Raw genomic sequence first — 25994 nt, forward strand, 5'->3', positions numbered from 1 at the left:
AAAAAAAACATTTACTGGAGATTGAATTTTTCAGCGGAAAATTTCCCATATGACCTTAAGGAAACCAAGATAATGTTCAGTCACTCTCTTTGTTTTGGATAGTGCTTGTAGGGACCTTCGACTACGTCTAATGATGCAGGATGTAAAGGCTGTACTCAAGGTAATGGACATTTTTGCAGAGGGTCACTTTCTCAACGGTGCGGCTGCATTTCATATTGAAATGAAACCTAAGTTCATCAGGAGGGACCCGGTTTTCCTTAGAACCAATGTCAATTTGACTCCCTGTCTGCACACTTGACCAAGGATACTGTTTTGCTAATCATTGTCTAAAAGCTGAAACTGAGCTCTTTTAGCTACAATTTACCTTCGTTCTTCAGAAATCAATGTGGTATTGATTTGGGTATATTGAGCCCTCCCCTCCAATATATGAATCAATCGTGTTACTAGCTACTTCAGAGTAAGCAACTAATTCTCGATTATGAATTTTTCCTATACTCTTCATCGAGGCTACTCGGTTGAGCATTATTTTCGTGCTATCTTGTTTTTTTTTAAAAAAAAAAAATATTACTAATGTCCCCTTTCAGGCTGTAAATCATATCGTTGCATATATTTTTAGTTCCTGTGCACCCATAACCTTTCAGAGGCCGGTCTGAGGAACCCGTTCTTATCTTTGTAATCGTAAAATTGTAGTCACGCTTAGGCTTCGCTTCTCTTGTATTAGCATTTGCGTTCTTTAGCTTTATTACATGCACATTCTATTGGCATCATAAAATAATTAATTGCGCAGTTTAAAATGTAAGATGTGTCAAAATCAAAGGGAGCTAAAGGGACCAAAAAACCGCGGCTGATTTCCAAGTAAATACAACTTCCCATTTTTGTAATCCTGCGACTACAGAAATGACGGGAAAAAGCAGTGTTTTATGGAGGCCTCCAGTCCAATCAAATTAGTTGAAAATAAATTATTCTTCACAAAGGCATAGTGGTATAATTAAGCTATTGAAACAGGGCAGTAATATAAATGAACCAAAGCAGATCAGATTTATACAGAAACGTATGTTCTGCTGCATAATGAAGGGTTGATTATCAGTAGAGTTTACCATCATTCTCTTGCGGAACGTCATCCCACAATAGATAACGTTTGGGAATTTGAGTCACATGCACATCCTCGTCCCCATCTTACGTAAATTAACCATTTAATAAAAAGTTACCAGCGGAGAATTGGAAAACATGGGGAAACTGTCCCAACGAATTAAAGTCGTGATGCGTTTAAATTCAAAATGAGATGCATAACTTTATATTTGTAGACAAAACATGATTGAAAAAGAAGTGGGGAAATAAAAGTAAAGGTATAGCAGTTGATCATGCTTGTGATCAAGACCATGGCTTTGATAGGTATAAGCAAAAGCTGCAAGCTATTTAAGTATAGCCTTCGTACAAATGGAGAGTATTTCTTTTCAATAAAGCTAAAGAGATAAAAGTTGTAGATCAAAAAAGATCTAGTGCCTTAACACTCAGTCATTACACAAAGTTTTGTTTCAAACATTCAGCACCTTGGGCGAATCACTCTGAGAGCTCTAGCAAACTAAGTCTTGTATAAAAAGGAGTGGATCCTTTGCTTCTCTTTCCACTTTAAAACCATGATCAAGAAATTTTTAAACAAGAACAATGATAATTCTACAAGCGACACAGAGGCAAATAGTATAAAGAGACAAAGCTATCTCCTACCTGGAGTGCTCGTTACTACTTTATTTTTCTTGTGGGGCTTCAGTTATGGCTTACTAGATACACTTAATAAACACTTTAGAAATGTTTTAGATATATGTAAGTCAATTGATATTATTAAAATATAAACCGTAACTTATCTTTTTTTCACAGCAACTACTCAAAGTACTTATATGCAAGTGGCTTACTTTGGAGCATACTTTGTCATGAGTATTCCGTAAGTAATTACAGTTCTAGCACTCAACATTTCTTATAATCCATGATATGTATAGAGCGAGTTTGATCTCTAAGCGATTTGGGTATAAAAGGGCCATGATATTTGGTTTGCTACTGTATGTTATTGGCGCTCTCTGCTTTTATCCTTCAGCAATCTACCTTAGTTTCGGCGGTTTTGTCGGTTCTCTTTTTGTCATTGCTTCGGGCCTCTCTACGCTCGAGACATGTAAGGAATCACAAAATGTTAAAGATATGGATTTTAATTCGGTGGAATGCAGGTGCAAATACATATATCGCCATCATCGGCTCAAGAGAGCGCGCTTCATTCAGAATCAATGCTGCACAGGCATTCAACGGGCTTGCAAGTACCATTGCTCCTATAGTAGCTTCTTATGCCTTTTTTGGAGGAACTGAAGATTCCGGCTCCAAAAGCTTGGATTCTGTCAAGTGGACATATATTGGAGTTGCTTGTGGTAAGATTGTATACATGAGAATATCCCATACTCAAGCCTCACACGTGTACTCGATAGGTGTATTTGCTATCGCAGTCTTGTTTTGCTTTGTAAATATTCCCGAAGTAGACGAAGAGGCGCTCATGGCACAAGATTCTGAAGCATCAGGCGAGATTATCCGTCGGGCTTCCATTTATTCCCCACATTTACTTCTTGGGGCCCTCGCACAATTTATGTATGTGGGCGCACAAGTATCAGTGGCCTCCATGTTTATGTTCTATACGAGTGAAGTGGGACATATGCCAGATTCGAGAGGATCAATCATACTATCCGTGGGTATGGCCTGCTTTACAGTTGGGCGCTTTTTGTCTGCTCTTCTCTTGAAGAAATTCCGTCCAGATCATCTCATGGCCATCTTTGCTACCGGCGCTATTATTGCAGATGTGTTTGTTATCGCAATGAAAACCCCCGCGACATCTTATGCTCTCTTGGTAGTCGTATTCTTTGAAAGTATCATGTTCCCTACGATCTTTGCTTTGGGCACAAAGGACCTGGGAAGAAATCATAAACGCGGTTCCGCATTAAGTAAGTTTTCTTGAAACTTCTCCACGCTTTGTCCTACTCTAGAACTTTATCTTTTAACTTTATTTACTTATTTAGTTATCATGGGTGTATCTGGAGGTGCCGTGCTCCCACCTATCCAAGCAGTTGTGCATGACCATAGCAATGTCAATATATCATACGTTATTCCTCTCATTGCTTTCTGCTTCGTATTGTTTTACAGTCTCGTTGGATGCAAGTGGATCAAGTATACAGATGATATTCCAGCAGCTGTTGATCAAAAGGATGTACTTAGCATTGAAGATGAAAAACCAGCAGTTATTCAAACTGAACATAAGCAAACAGTAGCTTTCTAATCATTTTATCACATAACTCTAGTAATAGTCCTGTGAATAGAGTTGATAGTAATACAAGTAATAATAATAGTCATAATAAAAACCATCTGTCATTTTAAGTACACATGGGAAATCTGAAAATCTCGGGTGTCAGAGCAGTAGACGCATAAGCAAGTTGTGTGTGCAACCGCTGTAAAAATTATTCCGAATTTATTCTACTACTTTATGCATAAGATATGCGTTTGGTAAATAGAAAGCTATCGTATATTTTATGTGAATGGAGCTTGTAGCTTAACGTCGTATCTTTTTTCTTCTCTTCTTATACTTTATTAGTTATTTACTCTCCAGGTTATCTTCCAAATTGTCATAATCAATCTTTCTCACACAACCCAAGAAGGTTCATATGACTCCTTTTTCAACTTATAATTTTTCAGGGATATAAATTCTGCTTGGTTGTCTTTTTTGTTTGTATCTCTTTCTTTATGAGCGCAATTATCCCAAGTCCACCTCCTGCGAGTGAAACTGTTGGACTATTCGTCCAAGAATTAACACCTATTGGAAACAGTCTTGTTGGGTCATTCTTTGTAGGCTTAATACCACTATTACTCGTTCTTGTTCTCTTAGGTATCTTCAAAGTACCTGCTCATTATTCTTCTGCCTCTGGACTTGTAGTTTGGTAAGATCTTTACATCATGTTTGATCTGGATACTCATACAGCTATATAGTATATTCATTGCTATATTTGCTTGGCATATGCCAGCACAAAAAGCGTTCGAATCTATAGGCAATGGAATTGTATTTGCAAATTGGCCTATTATGTGGATAGTAGTGAATGCAATGTATGAACATCAAAATAATAAAAGCGCGTCGGGACGGGTGTTGATCATTCCAAAATAGGTTTATTTATAACACCGCTGTTTACTCTGGAATTTTTGAATACTTTCGTCGATGGATGCTGACTTATACGCCTCCAGATAAGCGTATCATCTTGCTTATTGTTGGATATAGCTTTGGTGCTCTCTTGGAAGGTTTGATTAAGGAATTGCTAGTATAATAATGATGACTGATCATTCCCCCTTTTTTTGTTAGGTGTTGCTGGATTTGGAACTCCTGGTGCCATTTGTTCTTCATTGATGGTGTCGTTAGGGTAAAAAGAACTTTTTCTTTTTTTGTTCTTTAAGAAACTTAACCAAAAATAGATTTGATCCACTAGATGCGCTGACGTATACGCTGATTTTCGATACAACGCCTGTCGCATTTGGCGCTTTAGGTATTCCAGTTACAACATTAGCTGCCATCACAGGATTACCTGTTATGAAGTTGTCTGCCATGATGGGCCGTCAGTTACCTCTGCTTAGTCTGTTTTTGCCTTCCTATGCTTTAATCTTTTATGCAGGTAAGTTTTATTTTATAATAAAGTATATCACCTTATATTTCTCTAGGATTCCGTGCAGGGTTCTTGGAATGCTGGCCAGCTGCATTAGTAGCAGGGCTATCGTTTGCAGTGATACAGGTATATATTTTTAGAAATACAACTCGATTTGGTAGCTCATTTGTCTTGTTTAATAGGCTATTTTTGCAAATTTAGTGGGTCCAGAGCTCCCTGATTTGATCGCTGGATTGGTATCCCTAATCTCACTGATTGCCTTTGTTCAATTTTGGAAACCCAAATATAGGCCAGAATATCATGCAAAGCTTATAGGAACAGATCGTACTCGTACGGATGAAGAAAGTCATCATATGGGTAGTATTCATTCAAGCACAGAACCCAAAGAAGAAAAGGAACAGATTGAGGATGTAAACCAGCAGACTGAAAGTTCAATACAAAGCAACAAGCATACGGTTACGCATCACGAAAATACAGAGGATCATCCAAGTATGGAAATTCAAAAACCAAATCTTAGAGAAACCCTGTTAGCTTGGAGTCCCTGGACAATCATTGTCATTGTCGTTATTGTGTAAGAGATCAAAATCAAAAAAGGAAATAATATTGACTTTTTATATATAATCAGGTGGACATTTGCCAAAGTCAATAGCTATGGGAGAGTCTTGGTTCATTGGCCACACCTTCACCAGGAAGTGTACCTTACTCTTTATCAGAAAAAATACGATGCAATATGGACATTTGAGCCCTTAGCTACTGGAACTGCCATCCTTGTTTCGGCAATACCATTCTGTGCACTTGTATTATGGAATGGATCTCATCCTAGAGTGTTTTGGATGGCCCTTAGAGATACAGCAAAGCAGTTATTTTTGCCTATTCTCACAGTATCGTTTATCATGGCTTTTGCTTATCTTTACAATTACTCTGGTATTGCCTACACAATAGGTTTGACCCTTTCATCTGTAGGCAGAGCGTTTCCTTTTCTTTCAGCCTGGTTAGGATGGTTTGCTTGTTTCTTATCTGGAAGCGATACTTCGGCCAATTCACTCTTTGGTAATCTTCAAGTTGTAGCAGCAAAGGAAATTGGATTATCTGCTATCTTAATGGCATCCACAAACTCTAGTGGTGCAATTACATCCAAAATGATTTCACCACAAAATTTAACTACAGGTGTATCGACCATTGGACTACAAGGTCAAGAGGGTAGGGTACTAAGACGCACTATTTTTCATTCTGTCTTTATGGTATGCTTAGTTGGTGCCATGGCTTGTGTACAACAATATGGCATACCTGGAATTATTCCACCTTAACTGTATATTACTATTATTATCTTATTTATTTATTAAACACGTTATAACAGAGTCATGTTTGCATTTAAGCTGTAAACAAATAAGGACTGCCTACATAATCATGTGCCTCTTTATTTTTTTTTTTTCTTTTTTGTCCTTTTTTCACCTTTTAATAATGTACAAGGCAACAGCACTTTCTTCACAGAGTCCTGAATTTAAAGGCATTGCTGGCCTAAATATCATTTATGAGGCTGGTAACGTAAGGATAAGGCTTTATCTATAAGCTTTTATAAACTGCTCCCTTCTTTCTTCATTAGGCCTTGACCCTGAAAGTCGACCCATCTTGGTATTATGTGCTGACAATTTACCTAATCCTGACATTTATGATTATGATTTGATATTATCGTAAGTCAAAGAAATAAAAAGCAAAGAAGAAAATCATGTTTATTTGTTTATACAGCTTTATTATGGCGAGATTGTATGTAACCTTATTCGTATAAAGAAAGGCGGCTATTAAGACAGTTTGTATTAGAGATGAATTTGTAGAAAACGATTACGTTCTCGTCTTCTTTTCTTCGCCCGCCAGATATCGTCCCGGCTGGTTTTGGTTGTTGAAGGCTTATCGTTCTTTGGATAGAAAGTAAGAGCTTAATTGATATAACGTGGTATAAACAGATATTTCTTTTAGATACAAGAAAAATCTTAAAGCGTTATATGTCGTTCATCTGACAAGGATGTATCGTATCATATTTGATCTTGCAAACAGAATTGTCAGGTAAAGGGATGGTATGATATGTATACATGTGTGTATTAATACAGTGCTTAGCCCGAAGTTTGCACGAAAATTAAATTATGTGTCCAGTTTGAGTCAATTAGCAGCTCACATCAAGTTGGATTCAAAGTTTATACCTCAACGTGTTGTCGAATATGATCGTCAATTACCAGTCATGAATCAAGCATCTCCATTGACTGGTTATAGTGCGTCATCCACATCTTTAGCATTCGGACGAACACTGGAAGAACTGGCAAGCATCGAAGGAAAGGATGTCCATGGTTATATTCCAAGAATAGTGTTACAGATTACAGATCACATTCGTAAACATGGTAACTATGGATACTGTAACCATATAATGTGCTACTCACTGGCAGGGATGGATAGGTATGGATAAGGAAGGTATCTTTAGGAAATCACCTTCCAGTGAAGAACTACGATCAGTGAAAAAAGCGTACAATCAAGGTATAACAATAAGGTTAAATAGGAGCTCCAATTGTTCTTATTGTTTGTATTTTAGGACTAGAAGTCGATCTTTGCCAATATGATATAGATGTGCCAGCAGCACTCTTGAAAGTGTTTATCAGAGAACTTCCTGAGCCTTTGATAAGCTTAAGCTTTAGTGACAAAATGGGCCCAGTGCCAGGTAAGCAAGCAAGATCATATGCACTGATACTCACATATCAAGATAGATGCCAGTATATGCTCTCAAAATACATTGGATAAAATAAAGGCGAGTCTAAGAGAGTATTATGATCAAAAACCAGCTCATTTTCAACTTTTGGGCTATTTATGCAAGTTTTTAAAAGAAGTTTCTGAAAATTCTAGCAGGAATAGGATGAACATTCACAATTTATCAGTTGTCTTTACGCCCAACATCATTCGAGCAGAAGAAGTAACGAGTGGAAACTATGTGAATGTACCAGATAATCAGCACTCTGCCTTGGAAAATGCAACCGTCTATCTAAAGCAGATGAGTCAGGGCATGTCACTTGTTGAGCTCCTGATAGCCAAAAATCAAGACATATTTTGAATGACAGCTTAAAAAAATGCCTTATTTGAAACAAGCTCCATGCTGACTTAAAAAAAATACAAAAATAAAAATTTACTTCTCTCGTCATTTTATTTCTTTTTTTTTTTCTTTTATAAACCATGGACGATCCTTCTTTATCTACTGAAAAGGTAGCCAATGATGAATCAAAACAATTACATGAAACTGTGAACGCTGCCTTGAAGGAAGAAGGAGCCAAAGTACACGTGTTTGAGCCGGACATGCCTGCTGAAGAGAAGAAAGCACAAGCAATGACGCACGCTCAATTACCATCACTAGCCACTTCTTCCATGTCATCAACCAATGCACAAAAGGAAAACAATGTATCTAAAGCGCCAGGCGCTTTTGTAGGTGATTCGATACGAGATAAGCTTCCTGACTGGTATCGCGTAGGCTGGACAGGATTTTCACGTCTTCCTAATCCGGGTGATGAAAAGGCCATGACAGAACTACTCAAGACACGTACAGCAGAACAAGTTCAAGATCTCTTCCAAAGTGCACGTACCTCCAATGGTGACGACATCAATGACTTTATCGCTCAATTTATCAATGAGAAATATTTTGGGGAATGGTATCATAATTGTGCTGTCGTCTTTATTTCCATTTTTTTCACTTGGCTCTTAATCAAATTAAGGTTCGGTCTGATGTCTTGTTTTATTGTTGGTGCTTTTTTTGGTATGTCTGTGTAACAAGCAGTAATATTGGACTAACCCTCGTCACATTAGCGACTTATTACCGAACATCCATCAAACGTACACGACGCAACGCACGGGATGACATACAACGACAAGTCAGTTTAAATCGCATGGAAACAGATACTGAAACAGTCAATTGGATGAACCACTTCTTGGATAGATTCTGGCTTATCTTTGAACCTGCCTTGTCTGCTCAGATCATTGGTCAAGTGGATGCTGTCCTAAGCGAGAACACACCTTCCTTTTTGGATTCAATCCGAATGAGTAGTTTCACATTGGGTACAAAGGCTCCTCGTGTAGACGGAGTTAAGGTGCTGACAGGATCAGCTCCTGATACGATTGTAAGAAAACATGATTATATTGATACCATATGGTTAACATGGCAAATAACTAGTGTATGGATTGGAAATTCTCTTTTATACCAAACGATACACTCGACATGACCGAGCGTGAACTTCAGTCCAAGGTGAACCCAAAGATCGTCCTGACGATCCGTGTAGGTAAAGGTATGCTTGGAGCAGGTATGCCCGTACTGCTCGAGGATATTGCTTTTAGTGGACACATGCGAATCAAGCTCAAATTATTCAATGAAATGCCACACGTTAAAACAATAGAAGCCTCTTTTCTCGAAAAGCCTCATTTTGACTATGTTCTCAAGCCTGTTGGTGGTGAAACGTTTGGTTTTGACATCAACAATGTAAAGAAGAAAACATGTATTTCTCTCTGTTTTTTTTTAATCTTTTATATTAGATCCCTGGTTTACAAACATTCATTCAGGATCAAGTTCATGCCAATCTAGGACCCATGATGTACGCACCCAATGTCTTTACTCTAGATGTGGCTGCCATGATGAGTGGAGGCGTTGATTTAGAAGCCGCCAATGGTGTGCTGGCTGTTACCCTTTATTCTGCTAATGGGCTCAAACCCAATGATATGTTTGGATCTCTTGACCCTTACTGTGCCTTCCATGTTGGTAACGCGCATAACCCTGAACTGGCTCGTTCTGCCGCTATAGAAAACAGTAATAACCCCAAATGGAATGAAACTCACTTCTTACTACTCAACAATCTCAATGATCCTCTCCTATTCCGAGTCATGGACCGCAATACAGGTCGAAATGACGCTGAAGTAGGTATAGCCACTCTTGATTTACAAGAGGTCAAGGAAAATCAAAACGCTATTGAAGGTTTGAATCTGGTGCTTCTTCGTAGTGGTAAGCCTGTAGGTGAAATCAAGGCTGATGTCTGCTACTTTCCTGTTTCAAAGCCTGAAAAGAAAGAAGACGGTACTGTTATTCCTCCTGCAGAATCAAGTAATGTGTTTTCTCTTTTCTATATCCAAAATTATTTATTTTTTTTATAGGCAGCGGTATCCTTCGATTTTACATTCAAGACTGTAAAGAACTCGGTGGTACTGGCAAACAAAAGAAGGGCGGATTACCTGTTGTCGGTGGTCTTCCTGTCGTAGGTGCTCTTCCTGTCATTGGTTCCAACTCGAGCGATGTCAATGCGTATGCGATCGTCAAGGTCAACGGACAAGAGAAACTTCGTACGCACATATTCAAGCGCAGTTCAAATCCACGATGGAACAAGTACGTCGAGTTGTTTGTGATGGATAAAGCCAACATGAACATCGACGTCATTATTAAAAACAGCATTGATTTCGGTGAAGACACTGTCCTCGGTCGATGGACCTCCAGTTTGATCGACATGGAGAATCAGCTTGTGAATGAAAAGAACGACTGGTGGAACCTCAAGGACGGTACAGGCAAGATTCATCTCGACATGACTTGGAAACCTGTTCCTCTGATCGGATTCTCCGCTACTTTGAATCATGGCCGCTACCGTAAGTGATTCTTATTACTTGTGCTGCTAAACTAATTCACTATAGAACCCCCTATTGGTGTTGTTCGTGTCAAGATGAACCATGCCAAGGGTCTTAAGAACGTAGAAGCCCTGACGGGTGGTAAATCTGACCCTTATGTCCGGGTGATGTCGGGAATGCAACCTCGTGGGCAAACTGAGGCTGTATTAGACAACTTGGATCCTGTGTGGGATACGGCCTTATATGTGCCTATTCACTCCATGCGAGAAGACTTGCTGCTTGAGGTTATGGATTGGAATGACGTTCAAAAGGACAAGTTCCTTGGTATGTGCGAACTCTTGATTAAGGACATTGTTGCTGAAAAGAAGGACGAAAACGATCAAGTCGTGTATGAAGCACTTCCAGCCATAAAGCGAACAGTAGAATTGATCAGTCATGAGAGAAAGACAGGCAGAGGACAGCTGAACTATGAAGCTTCTTTCTTCCCTACACTTGCCTTGGCCAAGCAAGCCACTGATGAAGAAAAAGAAGACAAGAAAGTCAAGGAAGGCAAGAAAGAAGAAATGGACGCTGAAAAGGTAGATGCTCCCAAAGCGACATTGCCTGAGCAAGATGTTGTGGAAAAAGATCTTAATGGAGAGATCATTCATTATACGGCAGATAAAAAGATCGACTTGTTATCTTACGAATCCGGCGTTCTTTCAGTCACGATTCATCAAATTCAGTTACCTAGCAAAACAAAGGCCATTGCTGAAATACTCGTCGACTCAAACGATGCTCAATACCGTACAAGCCAGCAGAAAGGTGATCGACTGTACTTTAATGAAACAGGTGATGCCTTTGTGAAGGAAATGGAGTTTTCTCGTCTTGTTCTTAATGTTCGCAAACCGGACGATAAAGGAGAAGAGCGTATTGGATTCTTCACAAGCACCGTACGAGATATCGTGAAAGAGATTATGAATGGATCATTTGAAGAAGACAAGAGCAAGGAGTATCGACTGCTGGGATGTGCAGAAGGCAAGATTCACTTGAGTTTCAAGTTTACGCCTGTAGTTCGATTCAAATTAGATCGTAGCGAAAGTTTAGAAAGTAAGTGAAATATAGTTACTTCACAAACAGAAACTGATATCTTTTAAACAGATCAAGGCAATCTAACAGTCGTCGTGGTATCTGCCTCTGGTTTAAAAGCAGCAGATAAATCAGGCACAAGTGATCCCTATGCCGTCTTTAGCCTCAACGGACAAAAGGTATACAAGACAGAGACATACAAGAAGCAATTGAATGTTGTCTTTAAAGATGAGAAATTTACTGTTCCTGTGGTAAGTGACTTGTTCTAAACAAGAACGTGGGCTGATACGATCTTTGTTCTAGTTACGCCGTACGGAGGCTAAATTCTCTGTTCGCATATTCGATTGGGATCAAATTGGATCTGATGAATTACTTGCAGAAGGAGTTATTCCCATTGATGATTTAGAATCATTTACAGCCAAAGAGGTCGATGTGCCCTTGACGGGAGGTAGGATTGTGTTGAGAATGAAATGGGAGCCTCAATTGCTTGCACGCAAGCGTGAAGGCACTTCTCTCATTGGATCAACCACACGCTTTTTAAGTTCCGGTACAAATATTGCTGGTGATGTCGTCGGTCTTGGTGTGGGTGCAGGTGGCAAGGTCTTGACAGGAGGAACTAAACTTGTTGGTGGTGGCACAAGAATGGTTGGAGGTGCGATCAATGGAGGTATTGGTGCTATTGGTCGTGGCTTTGGCAAAATTGGTGGTCACAACAAGAAGGCATCTGAAGCCAGTGTAGGTCCTGTGAGTCCTACGAGCTCTACCGGTCCTATCAGTGAACAACACACATTGAATACACAAGAATTACAACAGAGTGTGATTGGATCTATCACTTCATCTGAATCAACCTCAGGACGTAGATCGATGGCTGAAGAAAGTGAGTGATAGTATTAAGAAAGAACCAGTTTGCTTACTTTTTTTTTGTCGCACAGGAAATGTTAATGTTAAGGTAACATTGATTGGTGCCAGAGGATTAAAAGGAATGAATCGGGACAAGACAAGTGATCCTTACTGTCGAGTTCGTCTCGGCCGACATACGCTTCACAAGACAAAGTATATCAAAAAGACATGTCAACCAGAATGGTAAGTAAAGTATATTTCTATGGAAACGGTGTCTAAACTATATATAACAGGAACGAAACGTTTACTACCAAAGTCTTTGGCTCATCTGTCCTTGAACTTGTAGTAAGGGACCATAATACATTGGCAGATGTTGACATTGGAGAAGCAAGCATAAATATAGCAAATTATGTGAATGAAGGTAAACCATTTGATGGCTGGCTTCCACTTTCACCTTCAGGCAATGGTGAAGTTCATGTTCAAGTTGAAATTATTCATTAAGCTCAGTGGTTAACTGAGATACAAATTTAGAAAATAAAAATGTTTCACAGAAAGTCAAGTGAAGTAATAACGAAGAGATTCCCCCTCCTCTTTTTTTTTCTTTCTTTTTTTATTTTCCTCGCTTTTTATCTCTTTTGGTCATTTTTCGTACTTTTTATTCATAACTTCCCTTTCCCCCTTTTTTCTCCCCCTTCTTTAGCTTCTCTTTATATCTCTCCTCTCTTGGAAAAAAAAAGCTATTGATTAAAGATGTCTTCACCAAGTAATCCAAATGGACTTTCCAGATCGCTTTCAAGTCATCTGCACAAACTAAACATTCGGTCATCAGAGAGTGCACCTACGACACCCGATATATTCTCCGAGAAAGAATTAGGTTAGTTATTATATATTAATACACATCATTTTTATTGAATGATATCTAGGCCGTCATCATAAGCATATATCAATGGAAAATAATGAGACTACAAGTCCAAACAATAAACCGAGTTCATTCCTATCAAGGACATTATCCTCAAAGCGCGATAGATCTAATTCAGTTGGTAAAGGACACCATCGAAAGCAATCACCTTCTCCTCCTCCTCTCCCTACTTCAACCACTCAAAACCTTCAATTGAAATATTCTCCACAGTCATCTAGTCCCAAAAGTGATGATTCTCCACAACCATTTCCTCTTAAAGACTTGCCTAGTGGTGCATTAGGAAAACCAAGAGATAGAACAACGTTTAAAGGTGTCTTTGATAAGTTTGTTGGAAGCTTTAATGGTAAACAAAATTCTGTATCCTCTTACATACTCACCTTATTAATGTAGACTTGCTAAATAAAGACAAGCAATCTAATGATCAAGAAAAAGAAATGGAAATATCAGGCCCTTATAACGCAAAGCATGTTACACATGTTGGATTTGATGCTAGTACAGGTGAATTTACTGGTTTACCTCAAGAATGGCAAACATTACTTCAATACAGTGGCATCACTAAACGAGAACAATACCAAAATCCTCAGGTAAGAAAAATAAATTTTAATAGTAGTAGTAATAATAATAACAATAATAATATACATGTATAGGCTGTCTTGGATGCCATCGGCTTCTATCAAGAGAACAGGGACCATGATGAATCTGTTTACCATAAAATGGAAAGAGCGCATGCAATTAATGATCGTGATATTCTTCAGCAAGATTACAATGACCATGTTAATGAACAAATACTTCCTGTATTGCCTGAATACAAGGTAAGACTATATATATCCAGTGTTTATACTCTATTCACACACATGGTTTGTTGAATTAGAAAACGAGTGCACCCGAACGATTGATGGATGAACAATGTAAGTAAACAAAAAACAAAAGGAGAGTTATTGTTAATATTCTTTATAGTATATCATCAACAATTGTATCAAAGACAACTTCAATTACAGCAATTAAAGCAACAAGAGAGATTGATGTCCAAAAGCAGTACCAACACAAGTAGTTCACACGCCGCAAGAGATTATGATATCAAGAGAAAACTAAGTGCTAAACAACGAGATAGACGAGAAGAAAATAATAATAATAATAATAACAAACCTGCTCCATCCCAACTCACAGGACAACCTGGTACTGTCAAACAACGTGTAAAGGAAAAAAAGCATGCTATGAAGGATAGTGAAGTGATTGCAAAATTAAAAACCATCTGTATCGAGGCTGATCCTACTTTGGTATACAAAAATATGAAAAAGATTGGTCAAGGGTAAGAAAAGTTTATTACTGTTGTATATACTCATATTACTATAGTGCCTCTGGTGGTGTCTATATTGCTTATACCGAAGGAAGTGATTATCCTGTGGCTATCAAACAGATGAATCTTGAACAACAACCCAAGAAAGAATTGATTATCAACGAAATCCTTGTCATGAAGGAATCAAAGCACAAAAATATCGTCAACTTTATCGACTCGTATCTGTGGCGTGGTGATTTATGGGTTATTATGGAATACATGGAAGGTGGTTCACTTACAGACGTGGTAACAAACAACATGATGATGGAAGGACAGATAGCTGCTGTTTGTTATGAAGTATTGGAAGGTCTTCAACATTTACATTCAAAGGGGGTTATTCATCGTGATATTAAGAGTGACAATATTCTTTTGAGTCTCTATGGTGATATTAAATTAAGTAAGTTCTCTATTTACTCTGTGGTGATACAACGTCTCATATCTTTATCATAGCTGATTTCGGCTTCTGTGCTCAATTGAATGAAATGCAATCAAAACGTACAACAATGGTAGGCACACCTTACTGGATGGCACCAGAGGTAGTAACTAGGAAAGAATACGGACCTAAAGTAGACATTTGGTCACTTGGTATCATGGCTATTGAAATGGTAGAAGGCGAACCTCCTTATCTGAACGAAAATCCTCTTCGTGCTCTTTATTTGATTGCCAACAATGGAACACCTAAACTACAAAACCCTGAAGCACTTTCACCTATTTTTAGAGACTTTTTAGCTAAATGCTTAGAAGTCGAAGTTGATCGAAGACCATCTGCATCAGAAATGTTAAAGCATCCCTTCTTACAATTAGCCGATCCTTTGCCTTCACTTGCACCTCTTATCAAAGCAGCTCGTGATGCAGCAAGACGAGACGACTAAATCTTTTTCTTTATCTATTATATTATCAGTTAATTTGTATTGTAATTGGAAAACAAAAAAGAAACACTGTAAACTACATGGTTGTCTCTTTTTTTTTCTCTCTTTTCTTTGATTATTACTTCTTCTTATTGAAGGATGTTTGTTTTGAATATGTTTTAAAGAAAAGTACATACATGTATTCCCTTTACTCGTACCTTTTTGTAAATTTTTTCTCTTTTTTTTTTTTCTTCTTTCCCTCTATAATAATAAAATGATGAGTGAATCAACATTGCCTTCTTTATCAGAGGTAAAGCAATAATTTTCAATGTGTCTTTGCATGTTTACTAACTTTTATAGTTTATGGACACATTTGGACTCATTGATGCCAGTGCACCTGATAAAGTAAAACAAAAAAAAAAGCATGTCCTTTGATGTCATTTCTCAAACATTCATTATAGTCAATTAAACACTTGTGCGACAACATCTTTGATGTGCAGCGTAATGAGTTAATGGAAGTATTGGATAATCTAAAAACAGTATTTTGGGATGGACCAACCGAGACAGCTACTATTACAACAACAACAAGCAGAACCCCTTCTATACCAGAACTTCCTAGTGTTCCAGAGACAATTTTACCCAATGTACCTATCATAGCCAAGATAATCGATAACAATGACAATGAGACTAAACCCAAAACACTTAAACGGGCCGTATCTGATGAAAGTGAACCCGAAGAGCTCCAGTCTTTGACACATAAACGACCTCGTCTGGTTTCACTTCCAGAGCCAACAGATAAAAAGCCCACACCCGATCTATGGCCAATAAAGCTAGCGATACTACGACAGATGTTATCAGGCCCTTATAACGAAACCAAACTCATGTCACTACTGTCAGATGCAAAATATCGAGTGACATCAAAGGAGCAACTACATCATCTGATAAACTATTTTCTTCCTGTAGCAAAAGAAATGAGAAGGTGGAGGATTGTAGAAGCATTAAATAAAATGGTTTAATTCCATATAATCTTTTTCATCGACGGCCGACTACGTGATTTTGAAGGAGGAATGGATAGTGATGGACTGCTGCTGCCTGGAAGATCAGATCGAATGGAGAATTGGTCTGAGTCATGAGGAAAGTCAAGCTGGGCAGAATACTCTTGGAGATCAAGCCTGTCGACTCTACTTTCTTCTGCCACAGTCGTACTTTCCACGTCACGTTTGCTAGATGTCTGACTGATAGTGCTGTTTATGTTTGGTAAGCCTACGACAGCAGAGGATTGTCTGTTGAGCACGCTCGCTTGGCCTGGCGCCAAGTGTCGGCGAATCTGTTCCCTATCGATCACGAGCGAAGATGGAGTAGATGCTTGCCTGGTTACCGACTCACCATCTGCAAACGTAGGCGATGTAGGTGTGAAAGAAGTGTCCTCGTGCAGGATGCCAGGATCAACAATATTGGTTGATGCAACCACTGAAGAAACAATGCTTTCCTGTGGACTCAACAGCATGGTGGACACGTCTGTATTGGATAAAGAAGAATGAACGTCTCGTCCTTGTTCGGTCGTTGTGGTCTGTCGGATATATTCATCATGTTCTCTAAACCATGCACGTTGTTTCAGTCTTGCTTCTTCAAACATATAGAACCAATTGCTTGGAACATTTGTTTTCAAATATCTACTCCATAGATGAATGGGCGGATTTCCACACTCATCAAATGCGTCATATATGTCAAAATCACCTGGCAGCTGTCTATACAATTAATGCTTTAGCTACTGTGCTTTTCTTATATATATATAATTACCTTGCTTCTGACCATCGCATAGGCTCTACCTCGGAACCTAAATCATAATTAATAATCCTCTCTCTACATATACCTATATCTTACGAAGAATCGAAAAGCAGCACATATCATCATTCCATCCTATACATGCTACTATTAGACGCACCCTCCTTTTTTTTCATGTTTATTTCTTTACCTTCAAAAAGAGCGAGACTCACTTGTTTAATTTTTATGATATATAAAGAACCTTGTTGTAACTGATCATAATGCACAGGAACAAATGGTGCGTCGGGACTTAATGGGCTGGCGATACCCTTTTTATTAAAAGAAGTGTTTGAAGAAGGAGTCCATTTTGCAAGTTTTTTCAAGGTTGTTGTTCGTGATTTGTTGGTTTCTACCATTGGCGCCATTAGTTTATGAAATAGAAGTAAAAGGAAAGGCAGCCTGCCAAAACAGGTTATAAATAGTTGTTGTTGTAGAACATCAAATTTATTGTCTGTTGGTTACACGTGTATTGTGATAGTGTAAAGCTATTTTATATATGATAAAAAGTAAAGTGTTTATTGATAATAACGAGTTTATGGGAATGAACTTAGGCACAGTAAGAAATCTTTTTAGAGTTGGACACGTTGTTACAGACGTTCTTGGTGGTCTTGCTGGCCTTCTTGATATTGATTTGATCTAAAGTGACGTAAGAGCATGGTGCCTTTGCAGAGCAGTCAATGCTGACAATGGGGTGATTGACATTAGCAGCAGATCTGAGCAAGCACTGTGTTAGATATAATACGGATACTAAAAAAAATCACTTACCCATGAATGTTGTGGAATGCAACATGACTAATAGACAAAGAAGTATCCTTATTCTTGGTACAATAAGACATTTGATTCTTGTCACAGTAATGAGTAGTGATGATAATTGGATTTTCAACATTGTTGAGCTCAACATTTCTATAACTGACATCTTGAACGGCACCCTTGCCGCCAGGCCATGTCTTGATTCTGACACCATTTTGACAGTTGTTACAGACGCTGTTCAAAACACGAACAGTCTTGACGTATTCAGTCTTGCCACCTTTACCAAGAGAACCAACGCTGAAACCATGACCACCGTTACAGGTGATGTGAGATAAGGTGATATTGTTGACACCTGAGATTGTTAAAGCAAGCCATGTGTTTACTTACAATGCACTTACCTCCATTAATAGCAGTACAGTCATCGCCAACGTTGAGCTCAGAGTTTCTAAAGACAATGTTGCTAGAAGAAGAAACATCTAAAGCATCAGTGTTCTTGGCAGGGTTCTTGCTTGAGGAGACGGTATGAAGATAGATATTTTCAAGAACAACATTGTTGGCACTGGTCAAGGCCATATGAGCTCTAGGAGCATTGTAGATCTTGAAATTACCAAAGACAGAATTAGTGGCCTTGATACGAAGAACAGTAGGGGCGGTATGATCCTGCTTGTCGTACCTATTGTTTTCTCATTTGATTAGTCGAGAAAAAATGAAGGTAATCAATATCTTTTACCAGGCTTGGCCATTGCCAGTGATGGTTCCTCCACCGGACCAGTGAATGTTGTCACCCTTGATTTCAATATATGATTCCTTGCCCTTGAACTTGCTATCATAAGGAGGCAAGACAAGTTGACCAGCAAAATTGACATTGACATTCTTAACACCAGAGATAGAGACCATACTCTTGAGGTAGTAAGTGTTGCCCTTTGGGAAATAGACTGTACCGCCTGTCTTACAATTGTTGAATGCTTGAGTAATAGTAACGGCGTCGTCAGATTTGCTCTTGGCAACAACACATGTCTTTCCAGCAGCCACTTCGTTAAAGCCAAGAGAGAACAACAAGATAGTTGCAATAGAAGTAGTCAAAGAGGCGAATTGAACCATGATGGAATATAAAACGAGATTGATTCTGAAAAAAGATAAAGAATATGTGTCCTCCTTTTATATTGAATTCTGCTATAGAAGAAATCAGATAACTGTTGACAGTAGATGTCTGAGAATGAATCAGTATACAAGTGAAATATATATTAATAATTAATTATTTGTGAGTGCATGTGTTTGCTATCGTACTCACATATTACAGAATACGTTATAGGAGCAAGATAAAGGATACAAAGGTACATAAAGGCATCGTATAATTGAAAAGGCACAAGACAGCTCAAGGCAATGGCTGCAAATTGCACGTATAAGCAAGCAATGGGCATATAAAGCTACGGTTTACATGCAGCAACGGCGTTACAGTAAGTTACACAATCAAATATACATTGACACAGAATTTGTTCAAACAATCGCGGCATTGATCACTCTCGACATATTATGGAATTGAACAAGTAGATATGTTCAGAATGATTGAGAGATAAAAGACTAGGAAAAGATGATTAATAATCTTGTATAATATTATAAAACAGAAGCCCTTTCTTACTTGTATGATATTGCAAAGCAAGATCAAGATAGTTCTGGATTGTGTCCATAATCCACGTTTTGATTTTCTGGGTTCTGAGTCTTGAAAAAGTAGAAATCTTTATCATTCCGAGGCAAACCCTGTACTTTTATCAATCTTGTAAAAAAAAAGGAGGGGATAGATTATACAGTTTATATCCAACTACTGATTATATATACTTTGGACAACTTACTAACAAAAGCAAATTGTATGTTGCTTTTGAAATGCTTCAATTAATGAATGGAATCTATGCTTTGGATCTTGCGGAGGTGAACGATAAAGCTTTTATTTTCATTTTTAATAAAGTCATGTTTAATTACTGTAACTTTATTTTTCTGTATTCTTCACAATGTTGTCATTGAAAAGCAGGGTAACTTTATTTTTCTGACTTTTTGACATCAGCTCATTATTACACCTTATCAAGTTAGATAAAGGGAGTTTTTGACAATATGAGTAATAACCCGCGTAAGCACCGAGCTTAAAACTCTGCTTTACTGTTTATTTGCAATTGAATGAATTGTGAATAGTAAAGCATGATATATATATCGACGTATTTTATTACAAGGCAAGTTTCGAAGTTTTTTTTTTTCTATCTTGCTTTTTTTCAAATTCGCGTAAAAAGAAATAAAAATCAACACATTTGCTTCTTTAACTTATATTAAATACACCAGAGAGAGAGAAATGGGGGGGGGAATTAGAGTAGATGTGCTAATTTTTATTAGATCTTACCTTTTACTAGTTTGCTTGCAGTAGTTGAGCCTCTCTTTAAATGTATAAAAAATAATAAAATGTGAATCAACACGTTATTGATGCTTTTACATGTCTTTTGTTCAAAATATATTGTTTTTCTCTAATAAATTCATTTTGTAATATCCTCTTTTACCATTTTTTCTTTTTGATGGCAGCCTGTTTATCATTTTCTGAGAAAAAGTTATAAAGTACATGTGTTTGTATATTTAAAGGGCAATGCATTGTATTTATTAATCGATTCGTTTTTACTTATATATCATTATTCATGACTATTAGTGATATAATAGCCAACAGGTCGTGTTTTCTATACAGGTTCAAGAATATTACATAATGCGGCGTATTACTAGCTTAAAATGAATATTGTGACTTTTTCTAATTCAATATATTTAATCTCATCTCAAAGGGTCACAAACTGTGCACATACACTTTGTTGTAATTGTCACAAGAGCAATGACGGACAATGACGAGCAACTACAAACAAACACTTACATTTGGAGTCAAAGCAGAGATCAAGTAACAATTACATTTCTTGTTCCCGACTCTTCCAAGGCCAAAGATTTGGAGATCAAAATTGAGAGATACTATGTCAAGGCAGGACTAAAAGGACAAGAGCCTGTCTTTCAAGTACGTTTGTCAAATATTCAAAAGTATTGTTTCTCTCCTTTTTGAAGCTAATGATTATGTTTTAGGCCAAGTTATATCAACCCATTAATCACTTTGAATCACTATGGCAGTTGGAAAAGAATTCCATGTCACCATTTTCTTCTTTGACAGCTTCACCCAGTCTGTCTATTGCTTCTTCTTATGCATTCATGTCTTCACCTAATCATTCACCCAATTCATCCATGATCTTGCCTGAGGCAGTGGATACAGGACTATCAGAAATGTCAGACTTGATTGCACAGACAGGTGCCTTGGGCTCTTCACCTCCTATGTCTGAAGCTGAAGCGTCGCAGCCTGCTTCACCTGTCTTATTGCATACGCCACCTTCTGTGTCGACCCCACCTCATTTACAAAAAACAAAGTATAGAGTCTTGACTATTCACTTGGAGAAGGAGGATGATACAATAGAGTGGGTTGTGCCTGTTTCAGGTCCACATCATGAGTCAAATACTCTTGATATTACATCATCTTATTTGCTAGCTCAATGGTTTGAAGTGCGTATGGGTGATCTTGTGGTAAGTAAAAAAGAAAAAGCGCAATATCATAATCTCCCTCATTTAACCTCTTTATAGAAAGCACTCAGTTATTATCTATCGGCAGCTGAAAGGGGTCATACGGCTTCAATGCTCAAGGTTGCAGGATTATATGAGGTAAGAAGCGATAATGACCCATGTAGAAATAAACTACAATGCGTTTATAGATAAATAAAGAGACAACAGTTGCAAAGACAGTGCCCGAGAAAGATAGCAAGAAAGCATTCGAATGGTACAAGAAGGCTGCTGATTGTGTTGAAAAGGAGCTTGGAACAAATATCAGTAATGGACCCGATCCTTTTGCATGTTATGTTGTTGGAACAACCTATGGAAGCGGTTTACCCGAGGCAGATATCGAAAAGGATTACCAAAGTGCTCTTTATTATTATAACCGTTGTATGACAATCACAGCGCCTAGAATTGATGTCGATTTTTCAGTACTAGATCAAGATCACATTCCCAGGTCCAAGTTACGCAATCACGCACCTCACACGCGTGATGAAAAATATTTCTGTAGCTCAGCATTTCAAACAGGCTTAATTTACTTGTATGGATCTCATCCAGAGGGACAGTCAATTCATTCTACTACCGTAGTAGATCCTAACCCTGATTTGGCTATTCGCTACTGGAAGGAAGCTGCTCTGCTTGGTCATGCACAGGCATGCTATAACATTGGTATATTGTATGCTAATGGTATGGGCGTTGAACGCGATGTTTGGACAGCCGGCAAATGGTTTGGTAGAGCTATTAAACTAGACACTACCAATACATTAGTTGTTCCTGAAGGGGTAAAGATCATTGATTGGGATGCTACAAAGGAAGAGAAAAAAGAAAAAGATGCTGTTGATGCAAGTGAAAAGAAGAAAAAGAAGAGAGCCAAAAGAGCAAAGAGATCGAGTAGCGGCAAGAATAATGACGATGTTATTGGTGCTATTGTGGCATTAGGTGCTATAGCCGCAGTTGCCGGCGTGGCATGGTTTTTGTACACAAGAGGGAAAAAGGGTCAATAAAGAAAAAAAATATGATTCATCTTTGCTGCTTTCTTTACTCTTCCCCAGGCTGTAGACAAGAATTACGGATTCGATGCCAATAAAGGCGAATGATCCGAAAAAGACGGTCCTCTTTAAAATAAGAGCAGGCACATGACCTTGACTATTGACGTTATTCTATTTTAGAGTTTATGCCTAATGATAAAAATTAGAGTGGCATTACAGCATCTGAGAGAGAATTGTTTTATGCAAGCATATATTATTTGCCTCGTTTCCTTTTTCTTTAGACTTATTTGCTCAAGAAAGCATATTTTTATAAACAGATTTTAATGCTTCTGTGTCATTTCCAAAAAGAAATATACGTATGATCAATGATCAAACACGACAGCCCCCGGAAATGACTGCGGCCGTTCTGTTCAAAAGATTAAAAGCATGAGATAGGAGGGAGGACATACAAGTATCATATCGTGTTCACCCGATTGCCTTTTCGGCGCCATTTCCTGTCAATTTTACAATATATATTCAATATATAAATCCTTATCTCTGAGCAACGCTAGATATAAACTTTTAGATATATTGTTTGAAAAAAAGGATATAACGCATTTTTAATTATGATGATTAATATAATCAATTATGCATAGACATACTAGTGTTTGACGGCTCAGAGAGTTCCGTAGAGTAAAAAAAAGAGAGAGAGATTATGACTCTATCGTTTCCCGTTTGTTTATTACATTTATGGATCTACCAATAGTTACTGTCATCAGGTATCACAAGATGGGCAATCACGACAGATAGTACTTTCAGAGAAAATAAAAGCCATGATATTGGTACATAATCAAAACAGTATTTCAAACATCTTGTAACTATTCTTTGTTTATGACACTTGATAGCAGCGTGATTGTTTTGTTCAAGTTACCCAAAATGGAATACGTGGACGAATAAGCATATAAGACTGGGAATGACCGTAAAAGGATGTTTTTTTTTTTTGTTTTTTTGCTGGGAACTCCTTTATTTGTCTCATCCTTTCTTACTGAGCCTCAATAAATCATATTTCTAAATCATATTTTGTTTGGGCTGGTGTAATACAAATTGAAGAAAATGAAATACACAATTGTAAATCTTATAATGGCTCATTTCTTTATTTGAATTCAGATGAGCAATTTAAGCTATAAAAAGTGATTTATAAAAAAAAAAGATCTACATTGTATCAAAAGTGAAAGGATAATAATGCACATAACCTGCAGTTTGGTTCCATTGTAACATGCCACTTTTTATATACTCCAGTCTTTGCTTCATGCCATCCAAGTGTAATGCTTGCGGCTCGGACAGCAAAGTTAAAGTGTTTGTATAACCTTAAATTCAACTTGCGCGCAGATTCATGAAAAAAATATAACATGGTTTTTTTTTTTTATTATTTATTCTTCTTTTATTCTTCTTTATTTTTCTTTATTTTTCTCTTTCTCTTTAATATGCGAAAGTACTCTATTGATTCTATAGATACGTCGCCGCCCAACGTTATCTTGGCTTTAACCCCGGAATCTAATAATAGCAATCCAAGTATATATGCAGTAAGCAACAGTTCAAGTCCGACAGCTGCCGAATCATCTACAGACAGTTTCTCCTCTGTTCCTGAAAAGATTCGATGGTCGTGCCATAAAGACGTTCTAAGAGCCAACTCCAATTATTTCAACTCTATTTTCAACAGTCAATTTCAAGAAGCAGAGGCATCCATTGTATTCTTACCCCGTGGAATGTTCAGTGCTTCAGTATTAGATGCTGTTCTCTATTATATGTATACCAAAACGTTACTTCTCGAACATGACGATAAAGATTTAGAGTTAATTCAGTCATTGTATCTCGCAGCAGACTATCTCGGTATGGAACAATTGTGTATCACCATTGAGCAACATATCACAACCCATTTGACGCATGGCTTCAACTGCTACTGTGAGAACTGCGTTTTGGTTGTTCCTCTCCTTTTATCATTTACTGGTCCTAATCAACAAGATGATATCCGTCTGAGCAAGATGACTCTAGCGATTGTGAAACTGTTGACACAAGATCCCGAAAAGGCTCTCCCCACATTTTGGTCTAGTCGCTCTATGGTATTATTGCTCACGCAGAATCCAGAAATGGAATCCCTCCATGAATATTTAGAAAATGGCTTACTTAATCATGTGAACAAAAATAATGCAATTGAGTCACTCTATGGTTGCTTTTTAGCTGAACAGTTACTTGAAAAAAAGAAGAACGAGTTTGATACGACATTACTAGAAATGACGATCAACAAAGTAGTCAAAACAGGATCTCATCTTTTGGCAAATGATTTTGACTTTTACTGTACAAAATATCCTAAATTACTCTCCTGTGTTGACGGAGTTATCTATTCATTTGACTTTTTAATATACGTGATATCCATTGTGCTTGATAGTCAAATGAATGAACGGAATGCCTCTTTACTCTATAAAGGCATTGTCAAGCATCTGATGTGCAGAGATACAGTTCAAAACTCAAGTCGAGTGAAATCAATATTGCAGATGGCTAAAGATAAAGTGGTTAAATACATTGGCGCCAATTTGTTTACAATGAGAAAGTTAAATCTAATAGACAAGAGTGTTATTGATTCACTATCTCAAGGTACTAATGGCTTTATTTTACTTTTTACATTTGATTAATTTATGTATATAGATCTCGCCATACATCCTAGTGTGCTGACAACAGATCAGGAAGATATTAGACGAAAACAAAATACCAGCACACAAGAGAATAAAAGAAAGTCATACCACCAAGCATTCGGCTGGAATATCAAATTAATACGCACACGTTTTTCCTTTCTCTTATTTGGTCAACATTTTAAGATTGGCCAAAAAGTGCAACTGCTCAATAGACCGATTATCACGACTGGTACAATAGCTTATGTTGGTAAAATACCAATCAAAGAAGGTGAACGATCTAAGCATGCTGAATACATGTTGGGTATTGAACTGGATAGAAGAGGTAATGAATCAAAAATCAAAAAATACCATATATAGTTTATTTACGCCATTGTATAGTCGGTACCAATGACGGTTCCATAGATGGTAAACGATATTTCACCACATCACCAAATCGAGGTGTTTTTGTTAAACCGTCAGATGTTGTCTTGTTATAACTTTGTGTGTATATATTATATATATATATTATTATTATTATTATTACAATTAGTATACACGCTTAGCTGTATTCATTTTATTCCCCTCCCTCCTTTTCTTTCTTTGCTTGTTTATTGTTGTTTTGTTATGGCTTACTTACATATATACATATATATATTTAATATTTTTGAATAAATAAATCATTTAATAGTTTGACATTGAATAATATAGTTTATTATGCTAACTTTATATTGCAGTAACCATATGCGTAATTTCTAGGGTGATGCAAGAAGAAGGGGATAGTTACTTGATAATGCATAATGATAGTACAAGCACTTTTTTAATATTCCCGCCCTCTCTTCTTGCTCATGTATGATCATATGAC

The 25994-nt window shown here is 37.5% G+C and overlaps 11 protein-coding genes across 11 annotated transcripts; 9 read left to right on the forward strand and 2 right to left on the reverse strand.

Moving 5' to 3' along the window:
• The first annotated feature begins 1555 nt into the window (after nucleotides 1–1555).
• On the forward strand, nucleotides 1556–3406 carry RHIMIDRAFT_220346 (MFS general substrate transporter). Its single transcript, XM_023607408.1, has 6 exons — nucleotides 1556–1821; nucleotides 1876–1939; nucleotides 1995–2164; nucleotides 2217–2411; nucleotides 2469–2975; nucleotides 3051–3406. Exons 1-6 carry the CDS (start codon nucleotides 1638–1640, stop codon nucleotides 3305–3307), a joined length of 1377 nt encoding a protein of 458 aa, XP_023461587.1. The 5' UTR covers nucleotides 1556–1637; the 3' UTR covers nucleotides 3308–3406.
• Nucleotides 3407–3768: 362 nt separating this feature from the next.
• On the forward strand, nucleotides 3769–5980 carry RHIMIDRAFT_208785 (lactate permease; the record flags this gene model as incomplete). Its single annotated transcript, XM_023607086.1, has 9 exons — nucleotides 3769–3962; nucleotides 4012–4125; nucleotides 4184–4314; nucleotides 4376–4433; nucleotides 4486–4682; nucleotides 4729–4799; nucleotides 4856–5102; nucleotides 5151–5244; nucleotides 5299–5980. The coding sequence occupies 9 exons, from the start codon at nucleotides 3769–3771 to the stop codon at nucleotides 5978–5980; spliced, it is 1788 nt and encodes a 595-aa protein (XP_023461588.1).
• Nucleotides 5981–6067: 87 nt separating this feature from the next.
• Nucleotides 6068–7874, forward strand: RHIMIDRAFT_271167 (Rho GTPase activation protein). The gene is made up of 9 exons (XM_023612235.1): nucleotides 6068–6213; nucleotides 6277–6364; nucleotides 6420–6437; nucleotides 6492–6599; nucleotides 6648–6734; nucleotides 6786–7063; nucleotides 7119–7196; nucleotides 7252–7377; nucleotides 7424–7874. Exons 1-9 carry the CDS (start codon nucleotides 6135–6137, stop codon nucleotides 7762–7764), a joined length of 1203 nt encoding a protein of 400 aa, XP_023461589.1. The 5' UTR covers nucleotides 6068–6134; the 3' UTR covers nucleotides 7765–7874.
• A 348-nt stretch (nucleotides 7875–8222) lies between these two features.
• Nucleotides 8223–12254, forward strand: RHIMIDRAFT_208817 (uncharacterized protein; the record flags this gene model as incomplete). Its single annotated transcript, XM_023607090.1, has 9 exons — nucleotides 8223–8428; nucleotides 8479–8818; nucleotides 8872–9174; nucleotides 9228–9789; nucleotides 9840–9887; nucleotides 9945–10322; nucleotides 10368–11390; nucleotides 11442–11620; nucleotides 11673–12254. 9 exons carry the CDS (start codon nucleotides 8223–8225, stop codon nucleotides 12252–12254), a joined length of 3621 nt encoding a protein of 1206 aa, XP_023461590.1.
• A 581-nt stretch (nucleotides 12255–12835) lies between these two features.
• On the forward strand, nucleotides 12836–14259 carry RHIMIDRAFT_83238 (PBD-domain-containing protein). The gene is made up of 4 exons (XM_023615763.1): nucleotides 12836–13083; nucleotides 13133–13471; nucleotides 13519–13712; nucleotides 13776–14259. Exons 1-4 carry the CDS (start codon nucleotides 12960–12962, stop codon nucleotides 13992–13994), a joined length of 876 nt encoding a protein of 291 aa, XP_023461591.1. The 5' UTR covers nucleotides 12836–12959; the 3' UTR covers nucleotides 13995–14259.
• An 83-nt stretch (nucleotides 14260–14342) lies between these two features.
• On the forward strand, nucleotides 14343–15336 carry RHIMIDRAFT_286589 (Pkinase-domain-containing protein; the record flags this gene model as incomplete). The annotated part of the gene is made up of 3 exons (XM_023613392.1): nucleotides 14343–14437; nucleotides 14482–14861; nucleotides 14915–15336. The coding sequence occupies 3 exons, from the start codon at nucleotides 14343–14345 to the stop codon at nucleotides 15334–15336; spliced, it is 897 nt and encodes a 298-aa protein (XP_023461592.1).
• A 250-nt stretch (nucleotides 15337–15586) lies between these two features.
• Nucleotides 15587–16328, forward strand: RHIMIDRAFT_248267 (uncharacterized protein; the record flags this gene model as incomplete). The annotated part of the gene is made up of 3 exons (XM_023610497.1): nucleotides 15587–15622; nucleotides 15673–15717; nucleotides 15774–16328. The coding sequence occupies 3 exons, from the start codon at nucleotides 15587–15589 to the stop codon at nucleotides 16326–16328; spliced, it is 636 nt and encodes a 211-aa protein (XP_023461593.1).
• On the reverse strand, nucleotides 16146–17545 carry RHIMIDRAFT_83224 (uncharacterized protein). Its single transcript, XM_023615762.1, has 4 exons — nucleotides 17288–17545; nucleotides 17197–17232; nucleotides 17113–17149; nucleotides 16146–17060 (listed from the first exon to the last, which is right to left on the reverse strand). The coding sequence occupies exons 1-4, from the start codon at nucleotides 17499–17501 to the stop codon at nucleotides 16325–16327; spliced, it is 1023 nt and encodes a 340-aa protein (XP_023461594.1). The 5' UTR covers nucleotides 17502–17545; the 3' UTR covers nucleotides 16146–16324.
• Nucleotides 17546–17683: 138 nt separating this feature from the next.
• On the reverse strand, nucleotides 17684–18987 carry RHIMIDRAFT_208786 (polygalacturonase; the record flags this gene model as incomplete). Its single annotated transcript, XM_023607087.1, has 4 exons — nucleotides 17684–17849; nucleotides 17902–18238; nucleotides 18285–18559; nucleotides 18617–18987. The coding sequence occupies 4 exons, from the start codon at nucleotides 18985–18987 to the stop codon at nucleotides 17684–17686; spliced, it is 1149 nt and encodes a 382-aa protein (XP_023461595.1).
• A 1599-nt stretch (nucleotides 18988–20586) lies between these two features.
• On the forward strand, nucleotides 20587–22948 carry RHIMIDRAFT_295616 (HCP-like protein). The gene is made up of 4 exons (XM_023614201.1): nucleotides 20587–20917; nucleotides 20983–21471; nucleotides 21529–21606; nucleotides 21657–22948. The coding sequence occupies exons 1-4, from the start codon at nucleotides 20744–20746 to the stop codon at nucleotides 22497–22499; spliced, it is 1584 nt and encodes a 527-aa protein (XP_023461596.1). The 5' UTR covers nucleotides 20587–20743; the 3' UTR covers nucleotides 22500–22948.
• A 978-nt stretch (nucleotides 22949–23926) lies between these two features.
• Nucleotides 23927–25502, forward strand: RHIMIDRAFT_83318 (uncharacterized protein). Its single transcript, XM_023615764.1, has one exon. It carries the CDS (start codon nucleotides 23948–23950, stop codon nucleotides 25151–25153), a length of 1206 nt encoding a protein of 401 aa, XP_023461597.1. The 5' UTR covers nucleotides 23927–23947; the 3' UTR covers nucleotides 25154–25502.
• The last annotated feature ends 492 nt before the right edge of the window (nucleotides 25503–25994 follow it).

Source organism: Rhizopus microsporus, assembly GCF_002708625.1.
Source record: "Rhizopus microsporus ATCC 52813 unplaced genomic scaffold scaffold_29, whole genome shotgun sequence".
Taxonomy (NCBI): domain Eukaryota; kingdom Fungi; phylum Mucoromycota; class Mucoromycetes; order Mucorales; family Rhizopodaceae; genus Rhizopus; species Rhizopus microsporus.

What these genes read in the sequence shown, in the direction of transcription:
- RHIMIDRAFT_220346 (XM_023607408.1), top strand. Translation starts at nt 1,638, where the DNA reads ATGATCAAGAAATTTTTAAACAAGAACAATGATAATTCTACAAGCGAC. An exon ending in TAGAAATGTTTTAGATATAT is followed by an intron (nt 1,822 to 1,875) that starts GTAAGTCAATTG and finishes TTTTTTTCACAG; the next exon opens with CAACTACTCAAAGTACTTAT. An exon ending in ATATATTGGAGTTGCTTGTG is followed by an intron (nt 2,412 to 2,468) that starts GTAAGATTGTAT and finishes TGTACTCGATAG; the next exon opens with GTGTATTTGCTATCGCAGTC.
- RHIMIDRAFT_271167 (XM_023612235.1), top strand. Translation starts at nt 6,135, where the DNA reads ATGTACAAGGCAACAGCACTTTCTTCACAGAGTCCTGAATTTAAAGGC. An exon ending in AAATATCATTTATGAGGCTG is followed by an intron (nt 6,214 to 6,276) that starts GTAACGTAAGGA and finishes TTTCTTCATTAG; the next exon opens with GCCTTGACCCTGAAAGTCGA. An exon ending in AGATCACATTCGTAAACATG is followed by an intron (nt 7,064 to 7,118) that starts GTAACTATGGAT and finishes AGGGATGGATAG; the next exon opens with GTATGGATAAGGAAGGTATC.
- RHIMIDRAFT_83238 (XM_023615763.1), top strand. Translation starts at nt 12,960, where the DNA reads ATGTCTTCACCAAGTAATCCAAATGGACTTTCCAGATCGCTTTCAAGT. An exon ending in ATTCTCCGAGAAAGAATTAG is followed by an intron (nt 13,084 to 13,132) that starts GTTAGTTATTAT and finishes AATGATATCTAG; the next exon opens with GCCGTCATCATAAGCATATA. An exon ending in AACAATACCAAAATCCTCAG is followed by an intron (nt 13,713 to 13,775) that starts GTAAGAAAAATA and finishes ATACATGTATAG; the next exon opens with GCTGTCTTGGATGCCATCGG.
- RHIMIDRAFT_83224 (XM_023615762.1), bottom strand. Translation starts at nt 17,501, where the DNA reads ATGGCGCCAATGGTAGAAACCAACAAATCACGAACAACAACCTTGAAA. An exon ending in GAGTCTCGCTCTTTTTGAAG is followed by an intron (nt 17,233 to 17,287) that starts GTAAAGAAATAA and finishes TAGCATGTATAG; the next exon opens with GATGGAATGATGATATGTGC. An exon ending in ATGCGATGGTCAGAAGCAAG is followed by an intron (nt 17,061 to 17,112) that starts GTAATTATATAT and finishes TTAATTGTATAG; the next exon opens with ACAGCTGCCAGGTGATTTTG.
- RHIMIDRAFT_295616 (XM_023614201.1), top strand. Translation starts at nt 20,744, where the DNA reads ATGACGGACAATGACGAGCAACTACAAACAAACACTTACATTTGGAGT. An exon ending in TGCGTATGGGTGATCTTGTG is followed by an intron (nt 21,472 to 21,528) that starts GTAAGTAAAAAA and finishes ACCTCTTTATAG; the next exon opens with AAAGCACTCAGTTATTATCT. An exon ending in AGGTTGCAGGATTATATGAG is followed by an intron (nt 21,607 to 21,656) that starts GTAAGAAGCGAT and finishes ATGCGTTTATAG; the next exon opens with ATAAATAAAGAGACAACAGT.
- RHIMIDRAFT_83318 (XM_023615764.1), top strand. Translation starts at nt 23,948, where the DNA reads ATGCGAAAGTACTCTATTGATTCTATAGATACGTCGCCGCCCAACGTT.